Source organism: Engraulis encrasicolus, unplaced genomic scaffold (assembly GCF_034702125.1).
Source record: "Engraulis encrasicolus isolate BLACKSEA-1 unplaced genomic scaffold, IST_EnEncr_1.0 scaffold_109_np1212, whole genome shotgun sequence".
NCBI lineage: Eukaryota > Metazoa > Chordata > Actinopteri > Clupeiformes > Engraulidae > Engraulis > Engraulis encrasicolus.
In genome coordinates, this window is record NW_026944570.1 from 1 (window position 1) to 16,575 (window position 16,575).

The window sequence follows — 16,575 nt, forward strand, 5'->3', positions numbered from 1 at the left end:
GTGTCATTTGTGGAAATCAAATGACTCTTCACATTTAGAGCCGTTATCACCATTTAGATCCTGAAACCAAAACTTTCTCATTTACACCTGGATGGGTGAGACCCTTTAGTCACCTAACGAGGGGATTGGTCTACAGCTTTTCCATTTACACCTGGATGGGTGAGACCCTTTTGTCAGCTAACGAGGGGAGTGGTGTAGAGCTCTCCCATTTACACCTGGATGGGTGAGACCCTTTTGTCACCTAACGAGGGGAGTGGTCTACAGCTCTACCTCTACTAGTGGCCCAGGGATAAAGCTCCTGGCTCCCTTCCATGATTAGACCAGAACGGCAGAATACTTTACCACCAGGTCAGAACTTGGTTAAGAAGGGGCATCTGCAAACAGTCAGATCCATTAACTACCAGAACTCGGATGAATGAATATCTTCTTTGACGCTCATCTCAACTCGTAAAGAACATGGATGCCATGAAGGAAGAGGACATCTATGACTTTCTACCAGAGCATTTGTCTGCAGACATGAAGGAGGAGGACATCTATGACTTTCTACCAGAGCATTTGTCTGCAGACATGAAGGGTAGTGGTACTTGGACACCAACGTGCAAAGAAGAACCGTGTTTGTCGCATGAAATTAAAGGAGAGAAGTTTCAAGTCATGGAATGTAATGGTCATGAGACCACTTCTGAAATTCAACCATCAGCTCCATCACAACAGGCATTATCTCTGAAGGCGATTAAAGAGGAGGACATTTATGATTTCCTCCCAGAGCATTTGTACAGAACTAAGGAGGAAGAGAATGAAACTGACACATTGGACATGAAAGAAGAAGCCCTGGACATGAAAAAGGAACCAGAGTCTTCTCGAATGGAACACAATGCACACTTGGCTCCAACAGGTATGTTTCATAACTAGCAACCAAGGACACCACCTGGAACAATTTTCTGGAGCCGAGCAACAGAGCGGGAAAAAAGTGCAGGATATCTTTTACATCAGTTTAATTAATGTTGCATGCCAAAGGAGCTATTGTATAAAAGCAATATAACACCGGTGCTCGTGGGGTTGATCTGGGAAACCTTCATGGTTGCAATTACCTACGACACTCAACAAATCACACCTGTGAGGGTATCCCAGATCAATCTTACCACCATTTGGTATTATTATAAGTGGTATTATTGAAATAATTTAATCCTGTTAAAAAATAGCAGGCTATTAATGTAGTAAGCTTGGGGAATGCATTTTTAACTGAACAAATCCGTGTTTAGCCGGATCATACCACACTCTCGATTAAAAGGTGCCAAACAGAAACTAAAACTGTGTAAAATTGAAAGAAAAATGTCTGCACACTTAAATCCCTGTTATGCCAAGCTTTCGGTCTACTGACCTTCCTCAGGGCTCAGTTGACTGAACAAGTCAGACAGGCGGACAACAGACTCCAGTTCTCTGCCCCGCACGCTGTCTTCCACATCTTTATTTGATCATGTATGCAGTTGCATGGCCCTTGTGGCCCTCCAGTGCGAATTTGAAACTTTTCAAGCTTTGGGCTGTGGCCCTAAGAATCCCTGCATTAGACTACATTTATGTAAAATCTATGTCTCAAATTCACAAGGTATTCCATCATTCATCTGTTGTGAAGTTAAAACTCATTTTTTGTTTTTCTTCTTTTCTTTCCTCAGGTGAACACCAAAAAGCTGATATTAACACAGTAATAACCCATACTGGAGAAAGGCCTTACCAGTGTGCTATATGTTTAAAAGACTTTGCCAGGAGATTTGACCTCAAGCGGCATCAAATAACCCACACTGGGGAAAGACCTTACCAGTGTGCTCTATGTGGAAAAGGCTTTAACCAGAAATTTGCCCTCAGCCAGCACCAGAGTATCCATACTGGAGAAAAGCCTCACCAGTGTACTACATGTGGAAAAGACTTTGCCAGGAAAGGTGGCCTCATCAGGCATCAGAAAACTCATACTGGGGAAATGCCTTACCAGTGTGCTACATGTGGAAAAGGCTATGCTCAGAAATCTAACCTCATCACCCATCAGAGAACCCATACTGGGGAAATACCCTACCAGTGTGCTACAAGTGGAACAGGGTTTACACGGAAAAGTAACCTCAATACTCATCAGAGAAACCATACTGGGGAAAGGCCTTACCAGTGTGCTACATGTGGAAAAGGCTATACAACAAAAAGTAACCTCATTGCCCATCAAATAACCCATACTGGAGAAAAGCCTCACCAGTGTACTACATGTGGAAAGGACTTTGCCAGGAAAGGTGACCTCATCATCCATCAGATAATCCATACTGGGGAAAGGCCGTACCAGTGTGCTACATGTGGAAAAGGCTTTAATCAGAAATTTGCCCTCAGCCAGCACCAGAGAATCCATACTGGAGAAAAGCCTCACCAGTGTGCCACATGTGGAAAAGGCTTTACACAGAAAGGTGACCTCATCAAGCATCAGAGAACCCATACTGGAGAAAAACCATATCAGTGTTCAACATGCACTGCAGCCTTTTCACAAGTCGCCCACTTAGCTGCTCACCAGAGAATCCATACCAGGGAAAGGCCTCACTAGTGTGCTACATGTGGAAAAGGATTTGTAAAGAAAAGTCACCTCAGCCGGCATCAGAGAACGCATACTGGGGATATCTATCACCAGTGTGCTACATGTGGAAAAGGCTTTATAAGGAAAAGTACTCTCAACAGGCATCAGAGAACCCATACTGGAGAAAAGCCTTACCAGTGTACTACATGTGGAAAAGATTTTACACGTAAAAAATGCCCTCATCACCCACCAGGAAATCCACATTGACAACAATTAACAGCAGTGCAGAAGTCTGTGAAGAGCATCTGCAAATTGAGACTGTAGAACAAGACCTGTTGCACTGTGTTCCATCTGCATGTTGTATAGGAATCATACTGATTGTAAATTCAGTTCTATTGTACATTTACTTCATAAGATATTCAACATAAATGTATTTGATTTATTTTTGATTTGTGGTGAGGATCATGATATAGATGATACTATGTACAGAAAATGACAAGTCAATGTAATTACAATAGATTATAAACTATGGTTTTAATGTTCTGACCACATTTTATATCACAAAACATATTTTCAGAGGGCTCCCTTATTAGAATTACAATATAGAGCCCAACTAACATTGATGCATATGCATTGATGCTAATTACAAAATAAAACCTAAAGAATCCTGACGCATATTTAGGTAAATTACAATCTAGAACCTAAAGAACCCTGATGCAAATGCAGGTGCTGTCGTCACTCCTGTAGCAGTAATTTAGCTAATCCTACTACTACTCCTACTACTAATAACAATAATATTTAATACTTTCTTATTATACAACACCTTTCAAAAACAACCACTGGCATTATATCAGTGTAGGTGTGAGTGTGTAAGTAGCTGTGTGTGTGCAGGTTACTGAATTTCGTACAAGCCTGACACATACACGATATGAACATTATTCACAGTGTCCTAGAGTTGTTTCTTTCATTTATATTTTTGTGATTTTTTTTCTTAAGAATTGTACCATCTGAATTTTATTAAAACTTGAAAATCCTTCAGAAATGTATTATTACTTGTTTTGAGTTTTTGACTACTTTTTAAATAAAGTGTTTTCCACACTTTTCCGCACAAGGAATGTTTCTGTAGAGAATCCCTAAATGCATGAAGTGATCAGGACATTACTGTATTCCCTAAATGGATGAAGTGATCAGGACATTACTGTCTACTGTATTCCCTAAATGGATGAAGTGATCAGCACATTACTGTCTACCTTTATGCAGAGACCCACCAGCGTTGCCAGATTGGGCTACTTGGGATGAGCGTCTGCGGGTAAAAATGGGAAAGATTGGCCATTTGGCGTTTTTTTTCCCCAGAAGTTTTGGGCCCATAGAGGTCAATGTAATTTGTTGAATTTGGGTGGAATTTGACACGATTTGGCGTTTTCTTTTAGAATCTTTTGGGCGGCATTTGGTCAGACACATCTGGCAACACTGAGACCAGGGCCGTTGTTAGACCTATTTTAGCTTTAGCCCCCCCCTACATTAGTATTAGCCCCCCCTTCAACGATTTTGAAAAAAATAATATATTTTTTTTACATTTTTCCAAAAACAAATGCAGTAAAGCACTGAATACGAACCACCAAGAAGGCAAGTTAATCTGAATACAAGTGCATGGTTGCTTATTTATTGTTTATATCCTACTGCACAACAATAAAAGCAGGGTGCACAGCAATATGGTATGCGGGGGGGGCGACAGGTAGAGGATTGTGCTTTGTGACTAACAACACCTCGCGAAAAGTGTAATTACTTACACGGATGAAATCTTCAGACCCAAAGTACCAATTTTCACTCACAATACCTGTGTAATAAATCATTTTGACATTGTCTTGAAATTATAGTTGAGTTTTTAATGTTTGTCTTAACAGTTTGAAAACACACATGAACTGATTAAAATAGCTACTAATGGAGTAAAAATGACCAAATATCTGCCGGGGATGCATAGTTTTCCAAGTAAGGAACCTGTTTGAATGAATCGCTTCCTGACCACTGCTTCTCCTGGACACGCGCAGTTAGTAACTTCTTAAAGTTCCTAGTCCTTGTGTAAATTATGCTCTCTGCATTTTTATCTAATCATATTAACTTCCGTACATACAGTAATATTCATCAGTTGAAACATTTTGAAATGTTTTGTTTAGCTTACATATAAGGAATGTTCATTAAAATGTGAAATAAAAAATCACTGTAACTAGTGTTTAAAAATCGGTATGGCGCTCTTAAAATAATTGTTCAAGAAGACGCTTTTGCACACCTCTGTAGGTGGGCAGGTGCGTAGGATATTATCCCAGTGGGGTTGTCATTCAAGTGTAAAGAAATCCTGTATACTGTCCATTCCACCAACAAACTTTAATACAACAGGAAGAAGGTCGGATGACATGTATTAAAGTTTGTTGGTGGAATGGACAGTGTGCGGGATTTCTTTGCTCTTAAAATAATGAATTCATAGACAAAACCTTAGAAGATGAGCTGAAAAAATTTCGGGGGCCACATTTTCTTCCTCTGGGGCTAAGCTCCCCCTGTCTCTCAAACCTAGTGACGGGCCTGACTGAGACCTAAATGCATGAAGTGATCAGGACATTACTGTCTACCTTAATGCAGAGACCCACAGCTCTTAACAAGAGCACACACATCAAGCGTGAGAGAGACACTATTGCTAATGTGAAGCTGTTATTGCTTAGGAATGTTGGAATGGCTGAGGATAACACGCCCTTACACTGCCATGGCAGATTAGAGTGTAATGGCTGACGTTGGTGGTCTCATGCCAGATTAGAGTGAAATGACTGCCATTGTTACTCTCATGCCATATTAGAGTGTAATGGCTGAGGATAACATATCTTTACATTGCCATGCCAGATTAGAGTGTAATGGCTGACGTTGGTATTCTCACACCAGATCAGAGTGTAATGGCTGCCATTGTTATTCTCATGCCAGATTAGAGTGTAATGGCTGCCATTGGTATTCTCATGCCAGATTAGAGTTTAATGTCCGACATTGTTTAGATGAAGATGGTAATGTCCCTGGAATGTGTGTCTTATTTAGGAGACTTACAGCAGTTTTCTTATTTGTATGAGAAGTGAATTCTGAACTGGTTTAATGCCAAATATCCAGCTGGCATTAGCATCTACTCCTGTGTGACCGAACACAGTTACGTCCAGGCACATACAGCTCCAGCAAAAAATGAGAGACCACTTCACAATTTTCTGTTTTTCTGAGTTTGCTATGGATAGGTATGTGTTTGAGTAAAATAAACTTTGTTATATTATTCTATAAACTATCGACAGCATTTCTTCCGAATTTCGAAAGAAAATATTTTAATTTAGATTAAGATCATTTATTCGCAGGAAATCTCAAATGGTCAAAATAACAATGTTTCCAAATCTCAAACACAGTGGTGGATTTCCAAATCATTTTTCAAAACTCTCAGATTAAAATATTTATTTTTATCAATTCCTCTTTACAAGTCCGGGGCGGGGTTGAGCCATCTGGCAGGCCGAACCTGACCTCTGACCTTGTGTCTGATGCCCCTGGTATGGCAACTGACTGCTTTGGACATCATGTGACCTGGGTCCGGACCAACCGGGCAATTTCCATTGGAGACTTATAACTTAAGTTGTGATAGGCCACCGCTCATCTGTTTAGAAGGTGCAGGATTCAGTAGAAATTTCTGTATAAAAAGAATTGTATACTTATGCCATAAGTACATTTAATTACAAAGCAGGCCTGGCGCAGAATATGAGTATTACATTACATTACATTACATTACATTACATTACATCACATACAAAAGGGACGAGAAACTACCATTTGAACAAAACCAGACAAGGATTTCAAAGGAGATACATTGTTTCTAGTCTCCCATAGAGATGCATGGGGAATGGGACTCCAATAGAGATGCATGGGGAATGGGGCTCCAATAGAGATGCATGGGGGAGGGGACTCTTCTTTCTTCTCTCATGTCCTACCACCAGCCTTTGATTCAGTAATGAATCGATCGTATGCCACCTACTTTATTCAGGCCAGCTTTCAGTAATGAATCGATCGTACGCCACCTACTTTATCCAGGTCAGCTTTCAGTAATGAATCCATTGTATGCCACCTACTTTATTCAGGTCAGTTTTCTATACACATGTACCATCGGATGAATATCACCACAACCAGACCTGATGAATTTTTTGAGTATTTCCTTTTACGGTGATGTGTCCCCTGTATATTAATGCACAGCAGTATTCCTCTAAAAATGGTCATGGTCGAATAACCGACACACAACTACAGTCACAGTTCCAAATCACACACACACACACACCAGGTAGCAGTGTGCCCTTTGTGGAAATCAAAACACACACACCAGATAACAGTGTGTCCTTTGTGGAAATCAAAACACACACACCAGATAGCAGTGTGTCCTTTGTGGAAATCAAAACACACACACACACACACCAGATAGCAGGGTGCCCTTTGTGGAAAGCAAAACACACATAACAGATAGCAGTGTGTCATTTATGGAAATGAAATGACTCTTCACAGTTAGAGACGTTATCACCCTTTGGATCCTGAAACAAAAACTTTCCCATTTACACCTTGATGGGTGAGACCTTTATGTCACCTAACGAGGGGAGTGGTCTACAGGTCTCCCATTTACACCTGGATGGGTGAGACCCTTTAGTCCCCTAACGAGGGGAGTGGTCTACAGCTCCACCTCTACTAGTGGCCCAGGGATAAAGCTCCTGGCTCCCTTCCAGTAGGCCAGCACTGCAGAGTACTTGGCTAAAAGGGACTCTGCAAAACAAAGTACATCTGCTGCTGGCTACATGTCTGATACTTAGACAGCTCAAGAACCCGAATGAATGAGGATCTTCATTGACGCTCATCTCAACTCGTAAAGAACATGGATGCCATGAAGGAAGAGGACATCTATGACTTTCAACCAGAGCATTTGACTACAGACATGAAAGGTAGCGGTACTTGGTCACCAACTTGCAAAGAAGAACCGTGTTTGTCACATGAAATTAAAGGAGAGAAGTTTCAAGTCATGAGCATTTGACTGCAGACATGAAGGTTAGCGGTACTTGGACACTAACATGCAAAGAAGAACCATGTTTGTTGCATGAAATTAAAGGAGAGGAGTTTCAAGTCATGCAATGTAATGGTCATGAGGGCACTTCTACAATTCAACCATCAACGCAGGCATTATCTCTGAAGGTCATTAAAGAGGAAGACATTTATGATTTCCTGCCAGAGTATTTGTACAGAACTAAGGAGGAAGAGAATGAAACTGACACATTGGACGTGAAAGAAGAAGACTTGGGCATGAAAAAGGAATCAGAGTCTTCTCGAATGGAACACAATGCACACGTGGCTCCAACAGGTACGTTTCATAACTATCAACCAAGGACACCACCTAGAACTATTTCCTGGAGCGGAATAACACAGAGCGGAACAGAAAGAATTCAAATGAAGGCGCAGGCATTCTTTCACATACATTTTACAAATTTTGCATGCCAAAGGAACTATTGTATAAAAGCAATTTAACATTTAAATGGACACTGTGCAGGAAATGGTCAAAAAAGGTACTGCAATTATGCTCCTCATTTAAACTGGGCTGCATATTGCCAAATTTGATCTTTACATGAAAATTGACTAAGTAATATACAAATATGTTCTAGTATGATCCAAGTAGAGTAATTTTTGCAGCTAGAAATGGCTATTTTAGGAAATTCAAAATGGTGGACCATGGAGAAGATTCCCCCTTTTCTTGTATGAAAAGTGCATTTTTTCCAGTCATAATGAATACTTAGAATTTGTTGCTGGTGGTAAGTATTCATGAAAAGGGTAACATTAGTGAATGGGCAGTATGAATTCTGGAAATAAACAACTAAAAATCTCACACAGTGTCCATTTAACGGGTCTAATTGCCTACGATACTCAGCCTGCTGCTTTCTGCCTACAATGAATCGCACCTGTGAGGGTATCTCAGACCAATCTCACTCCCACTCGTGTCCCAGGGTTCTAGCTAGCGCAAAAGTGCATGACGGCCCGTTACGCTATAATTTTGGACCGTGACGCTTATTTTGGACCGTTACGCTTATTTTCAATACAGCGTAACGGCATTTTGTCTGTATTATGTAGGCTACAGCCAGATCAATGCCACATCGCCCTTCTGCCAAACCTGACACATGTCATACTCACTGTATTTAAATGACAATATAGCACTCTACTACTACTACCAGCCTACTATTTTTATTTGTCGCGGGGTTTTGACGGCTTTTATTAATCTCTGTGACAAGCGTATGAAACAACAACAAATGCACGTGTAGCATTGCATCATTGTTTCTCCAAAGCGTAGTTGCCAACCTGTTAGCAGTGTCAGCAGTAGTGCTGGGTTCGTTACTTGTTACCATACAAACAAATCAGGAGACATTGGGCGCTAAGCGCTGACATTGGGAGTTGACACTATTCGAAAGAGGACAAAGTAGGTGGGAGAAGACGTGACATATCTCCGTAACGGTGAGAGGCACTTTTTTCTAAGCTTGCCGGTTGACATGTGGCGTGACTACAAAAAAACCCCGCATTCGTAGCAAAAGGAGCGTCTTCTGTGGCTAGGCTAATTGCATGCGAAAGGCACCCGGCACCAGTCCTGTGGTTTTAGGACGCGCAAGCTGTATAATAGCGCGAGCTCGGAAAATGTGTCAAACTGCACTTGTCTCGGAATCGGATCACTCGGACATTGATATGCCCTATTATTAAATGCACACACGGTTCACAGTGCTCCTCAACGTTTTCAAAACTAGTGCAACTGTGAGAAGGAGGGGACACCGCGACACACCTCTCTCTTCCTCTCAATAGATCTCTATTTGCGCGTATGCACCCGAGAGAGGGAGTCAAATTTACCTCTCCAATCGCAAAAGTTCACAGACAACGGTGTTTCGTTACCAACTTTTTAGTAGTAACTCGTTAGGCCTACACTACTTTTATCAGAAAAAAGTAGTTACATTACTGCAACCCAACACTGATAATTTACCTTTTAGGTACCCCTAGAATGGCCTATTTATACCTTAAAATGTCAAAAACTCCGCACCGTGGATGGGTGGACAACCCCCTTCCGCACCAACCCCCCCTCTCGGTCGCTTCGCTCCCTCGACCGATACGCTATAATTTCATCCTAGCTAGAACCCTGTGTCCTATTGCTTAACCCTCGTAAGGTTTTCGTGTTTCGGCTACATAGAAGGTGTTCGGGTCAATTTGACCCAGGCATATAGAAAAATAATGAAAAATGAAAAAAAAATCACCACTCATATTCACCCTCAAGTTCCCCACACCCTGCCTGTGAATTTCAGTTTATGTTTTTGAGAGGGTCATTTCACGTGAAATCAGACACTTAAGGACCCGACCAATCCGGATTTCAATCATACTTGGTGTGCCTTTTTAGTAGCAAGGTAGCACCCCAGAACTGCATTGGTTTGAATCTGACACTAATATTAAGGGAGAAACAGACTAGGAAAGGTTCACATGTGAGGGTAGGACACTATACATTCAGCCTTGAATATATCAGTCAGTGTTAGTCACAAAAAGATGCCTGTGGTGTTATTTGAAAGCTCTTTTCTGGCTCTACATATTACACAATCAGCTTGGAATACAACAACTCTCAGAATATGAATTATGATAAATTGAAAAATTAAAAATTGAATTCTAAAATAACTATATTTTAAAATGGCCAGTTCCTTGTCCAAACGTAGCCGGCAATGTCATTAGCAACACCTCAAATGCTGGTGTTCGGTTCTTTATTCATTTCAGAGAGAATTTGACTCACAAATATGGCATCATACAGACCACTTACTAATAATATGGTAATACCATAGTAGCATCACATGACAAAACAAAAACGGTCAGTTTCCATGGTCCCAGGTTTCAGAAACTAAGGCAGATGTCCATTTATACACACCAAATGATGATATGTGAATGTTTGAACATTCCTTCTCTGTGTACCTGTGTCATCTTCCCTTTACCGTACTTTAAAGAGATAATCAATGGCTACACTCTCATTTTGTACTCTACCAGTGCATTTGAAGCAGCAGCTGTGTCTTTTGTAGATAATGTATAAGTACGTCCCGTTGCAGTTAGGTTCCACTACCAGAAGCACATCCTGATGATCCATGACAAGTCTATCTGGTCTGAAGGGAAAAGTGAAGGATGGAGATGGTCCATGAGGATGCAGGAAGTTCAGTTTCACCTCTCCAGTGCTCTGCATACATTCCTCAACACATGCTAGCCACCAGTTGCCATCATATACAGCTACAACATACCCTTTGATGCATGAAAATGTAACACATTCCTTTACTGAGCTCACTCTTTCAACTCTGCCTTCTCTGAATGCTGAAAATGGCCTAACTTCCACTGTGTCCATTGACAATGGGCAGAAGCTGTGTAGTTTTTGAGTACCTGGAATAGTTCTTGCAGATTCCAACCTTTTCAACAGGTTCTCAGCTTCATGATGGTGCATCTCTGTTGTGGCAAACTGGCAATGGATGTTCTTGAGAGAGATGCACCATCATGAAGCTGAGAACCTGTTGAAGAGGTTTGAATCTGCAAGAACTATTCCAGGTACTCAAAAACTACACAGCTTCTGCCCATTGTCAATGGACATCAGGCCATTTTCCGCATTCAGAGAAGGAGTTGAAAGAGTGAGCTCAGTAAAGGAATGTGTTACATTTTCAAGCATCAAAGGGTATGTTGTAGCTGTATATGATGGCAACTGGTGGCTAGCATGTGTTGAGGAATGTATGCCGAGCACTGGAGAGGTGAAACTGAACTTCCTGCATCCTCATGGACCATCTCCATCCTTCACTTTTCCCTTCAGACCAGATACACTTGTCATGGATCATCAGGGTGTGCTTCTGGTAGTGGAACCTAACTGCAACGGGACGTACTTATACATTATCTACAAAAGACACAGCTGCTGCTTCAAATGCACTGGTAGAGTACAAAATGAGAGTGTAGCCATTGATTATCTCTTTAAAGTACGGTAAAGGGAAGATGACACAGGTACACAGAGAAGAAATGTTCAAACATTCCCATATCATCATTTGGTATGTATAAATGGACATCTGCCTTAGTTTCTGAAACCTGGGACCATGGAAACTGACCGTTTTTGTTTTGTCATGTGATGCTACTATGGTATTACCATATTATTAGTAAGTGGTCTGTATGATGCCATATTTGTGAGTCAAATTCTCTCTGAAATGAATAAAGAACCGAACACCAGCATTTGAGGTGTTGCTAATGACATTGCCGGCTACGTTTGGACAAGGAACTGGCCATTTTAAAATATAGTTTTTTTTAGATATTCAATTTTTAATTGTTCAATTTCTCATAATTCATATTCTGAGAGTTGTTGTATTCCAAGCTGATTGTGTAATATGTAGAGCCAGAAAAGAGCTTTCAAATAACACCACAGGCATCTTTTTGTGACTAACACTGACTGATATATTCAAGGCTGAATGTATAGTGTCCTACCCTCACATGTGAACCTTTCCTAGTCTGTTTCTCCCTTAATATTAGTGTCAGATTCAAACCAATGCAGTTCTGGGGTGCTACCTTGCTACTAAAAAGGCACACCAAGTATGATTGAAATCCGGATTGGTCGGGTCCCAAAGCGTCTGATTTCACGTGAAATGACCCGAGAGTGGGATATAAAGAAAGATAAAGAGACGGTGAAGAAAGTGATTCAACTCAATCCAAGCTCTCGGATTGAACCATTAGTGCTCTTTTCGTGCAAGGTTGAAACATTGATGCACAACTGAAGGACCAAACAATATCTGCACTCCATTTTCCACAGACTTCACCCTCTGTCTTGTCTTCTCAACATGTGATCACTGCTGTATCAGAGAGATCAGAAAAAAATATTGATGTATAAGCCCCCCAAAGTGATACGTAATAGAAATGTTCAGGGGGGTTAGCAAGGGGGGTCTCTAATTTTCTTTTCAGATTCATGTTCCTCACTGAAAATGAGCCGAAGCCAGTGAATCTTAGTGTGAAAGAATAATAAATTATTTTTCTCAGGCTAAAAACGGGTCAAAATGACAAGAACACCTTACAAGGGATAAACGCTAGCTGCACGTGCATCTCATCATTTACTTTTCAAAATATTGGGCTGCATACAACAGTGCATATGTTGCAAATTGTTGTAGAAAACAATATAGCCCTATTCCGACGGGGCTAGTTTAATGGGGCGAGCTGTCTTAAAGTTATAATAACTGGGAAATTTTAGTCCCGTCCGAACGCACCATGGCAGTAAAGATAGTCTGTCGATGAACTTCATAAGGTGTTTTATCTCCTGTAAAACGGTCAAGAGAAATTATCCTCTGTGCCCGAAACGCACAATATATCCAATCTGGGCTTGCAAACATTACAGCCTTGCAGTAAACTGTTTTGTTGTAGGGAGTTGACAAAATCAGGCGACATGGTCAAACACACTCTCCAAATGAAAGGACACTCATGCAGATGCATTAGAATGGATTTTGATAGGTTAGTAAACCAACAGGCAATTATTAAAAATGTTCCACTGCACAAAATGTCTCCATGGTTTCGCGATAATGTACTCAAAAATAAATAATATATTGTGGAATCGGCATGCACATGACAAGTGCAGTCACAACGGGGCGTGATGAGTAACCCCACCCACTTTTTGTACGTTTACTGAGATATTTCCGATCAAGTCCGAATCAGCCATTTCTATTACCAACGTCCTGTGATAAAAATCATATATCCCCATGTCCATACATAAAAGTAGTCCTGTCGGAATAGGGCTTAAGACAAACATTTGAAGAATGTCCATTAGACTACCCTTGTGTAAAAACTATGTGTCAGATGTATTATGTATTCCATAATGAATCTGTTGTGAAGTTAAAAGATATTTCACTGATTCTTGAAAGTTTGGCAAAAACATGTCCCTGCAGTAAAATATTAATTCTGTTGAAAATCAACTAAATTTTCACAAACAAAATGAACCCAGGTAATGGCCAAGGGGTCTGTCACACGAATACACAGTTGTTTGAAATATTTAAGTGTAATTTTATTACTTTTCATGGCTATAAACCTGTCCACACCCTGTAAAAACGCCTGTCCCAAGGACTGGCATCATCATTTCAATTGACTTAAAATACAAAAATCACTAACAGAATTGAACAATATCACCATGATGTGGAAGACCATATTAAAGTGGTTCTACAGATGTGCACATAGTGGATGTAAAACAATATTTACTATTATTTACTGATTGCTCAAAATGTGTCCAGCATATTGGTCACCACCGTCAGATTTTTTCTAAAAGACAATAAAATCAGGTATGCACAAGGTAATTTTCATTACTGAGGACCCCTTTTCAAAGCTTTAGCTCTACTGCCTACTTCACCATCACTGAAGCTCCAGTAAGTTTATTATTTTGTCCTCAATTTGTTCATTTGTTTGGACACTGGTACTGTCCCAACCATAAACTGTCAACACTGTCGGGGGTTTTAATAGTATTGTATTACATTAATGTTAATAAATATAATTTTTTTCAGAAAAGGTATGAAGCACCCAAGAAACAGAGCGAAAATGAAATGGCTAATGTGAACAAACAATGCATAATATTTAAAAGAGTGCTTTTTTGTCTCACACCGTCAGATGTCACCACCGTCAGATTTTGTTCTGCTCATCATGTTGTTCCATATTTTACTAAATTGTGCTGGTTAATGAAACATTACTAGGCATGTTAGTAATAATTGTGATCCAAAATGATACTCTAGCCACCACTGAGGTGCATTTGAAGGTTTTTTTGTCAGAAAACCTGACGGTGGTGACATCTGATGGAGTTCACCAAAAAACACATGTTTTACGTGTTTTTGACATGTTTTAAGAATATGCATACAATAAGTATCTACAGTTATGTTGAATTGTCAAAGTAATTCACTTTAATACAGTAAACATGTGTTTTTACTTCTAATTCTGTCTGCCGCTGTTGACAAAACAAGAAAGAGCCCATTTTATGAAAAATGTTAAACATGGGGAGCTTGGCCAATGCATTCACTGCACAGCCAAGACCTACATCTATGATAATACACCTCTATATTTTGGATTTGAACAACTTAAAAGCTGTTTTTACCACATTTTCAAGAACCAGTGGCCTACTTCCTAGAGAATCTAACTAATGAAGAAAAAACACATGCACAAACATACTGTGCACACACAAAAATGAAGTGTTTATGCAAGATGCCATTGACTTGAGAGGGCTATTTATTTTGCTAAATGCGGGTACTAATTAGGCCACTTTCACCACTCTCAGATTACTGTCACCACCGTCAGTTCAAAAGTCACCACCGTAAGAAGGAGTTTTGGACATTTTAAATGAATGTGCTTACAACATTTTCCTTAGGAGTTGTTGAAATATCAAAGTAATAGCCAATTTAAGCCTACACGAATATTTGTGAAATTACAAAAAAATGTTTGTTGTATTTAGGCGTTAAGTAAGCATCGTATGACGGTACATATTTTAAAATTAGAACACATGAAACAGTATTAAAATAGAACAAAAGTGAATTTTCAACATTTAAAGGCATATGTGTGAACCAAAAAATACACATAATCACTTAAAAACTCCAGATACATATGCAACCAAATCAATACAATTTTAATAACTTTTTATTGTGTCTGACGGTGTTGACAAAAAACAAGGTATGATCGGAGAAAAGCCTGATTTCTGAAAAAAATACATAATGGGGAGATTGGCCTTGTGCATTTCTGAAAAGCCAAGACCTTAGTCTACGAGGATATACCATATAATTTTGTAATTCACTTTGTTTTTTTCTGTCAACATTACAACCTGTTTTAGCCACTTTCTCAAGAATCAGTGATTTATTTGTGTTTCTTCTTTTCTTTCCTCAGGTGAACACCAGGCAGCTCATAATAACACAGACCAACACCAGTGCCCCACATGTGGGAAAGGATTTGCATTGAAGGAATATCTCAAACAACACCAGAGAATTCATACTGGGGAAAGGCCTTACCAGTGTGCAACATGTGGAAAAGACTTTGCCAGGAAAGCTAACCTCAAACGGCATCAAATAACTCATACTAGGGAAAAACCATTTCAGTGTTCAACATGCAGTGCAGCCTTTTCACGAGGCAGCCACTTAGCTGTTCACCAGACAATACATACTGGGGAAAGGCCTTACCGGTGTAGTACATGTGGAAAGGGCTTTGCCAGGAAAGTTGACCTCATCACCCATCAGAGAAACCATACTGGAGAAAAGCCTTACCAGTGTGACAGATGTGGAAAAGGCTTTATAAGGAAAAGTATTCTCAACAGGCATCAGAGAACACATACTGGAGAAAAGCCTTACCAGTGTACTACATGTGGAACATATTTTACACGTAAAGATAACCTCATCACCCACCAGGAAATGCACATTGAGAGCAACTAACAGCAGTGCAAAAGTCTGTGAAGAGCATCTGCAAGTTGAGACTGGAGAACAAGACCTGTTGCACTGTTTACCATCTGCATGTTGTATAGGAATCATTCTTGTTGTGAATTCAGTTCTATTGTACATTTAGCTACTGAGGTATTCAACATGAATGTATTTGATTTATTTGTGGTGAGGATCATGATATAGATGATACTATGTACAGAAAATGACAAAGTCAATGTAATTACAATAGATTATAAAAAAAAACTGTGGTTTTAATGTTCTGACCACATTTTATATTACAAAAAATATTTTCAGAGGGCTCTCTGGTTAGAATTACAATATAGAGTCCAACTAACAACTATTACTCCTAATACTACTACTAATAATACTTCCTATTTTTACAATACCTTTCAAAAACACCCACTGGCATGATATCACTGTATGTGTGGGTGGGTGAGTGTGTGTAATGATGTCAGTGTGTGTGTGTGTGTGTGTGTGGTGTTAAGTAGCTTTGTGGGGGGTGGGGGGGGGGGGGTGGGGGGGTTAGTTGGTGTG

The 16,575-nt window shown here is 40.0% G+C and overlaps 1 protein-coding gene across 1 annotated transcript; it reads left to right on the forward strand.

Annotated features, from left to right (window-relative positions):
* Positions 1-278: 278 nt before the first annotated feature.
* Positions 279-16,116, forward strand: LOC134442045 (zinc finger protein 239-like). The gene is made up of 2 exons (XM_063192386.1): positions 279-892; positions 15,497-16,116. Exons 1-2 carry the CDS (start codon positions 457-459, stop codon positions 16,033-16,035), a joined length of 975 nt encoding a protein of 324 aa, XP_063048456.1. The 5' UTR covers positions 279-456; the 3' UTR covers positions 16,036-16,116.
* The last annotated feature ends 459 nt before the right edge of the window (positions 16,117-16,575 follow it).

Bases quoted from the DNA above. Each gene is read 5' to 3' on its own strand.
- LOC134442045 (XM_063192386.1), top strand. From the start codon at position 457: ATGGATGCCATGAAGGAAGAGGACATCTATGACTTTCTACCAGAGCAT. The intron at 893-15,496 runs GTATGTTTCATA...TTCTTTCCTCAG, and splicing joins TGCACACTTGGCTCCAACAG to GTGAACACCAGGCAGCTCAT.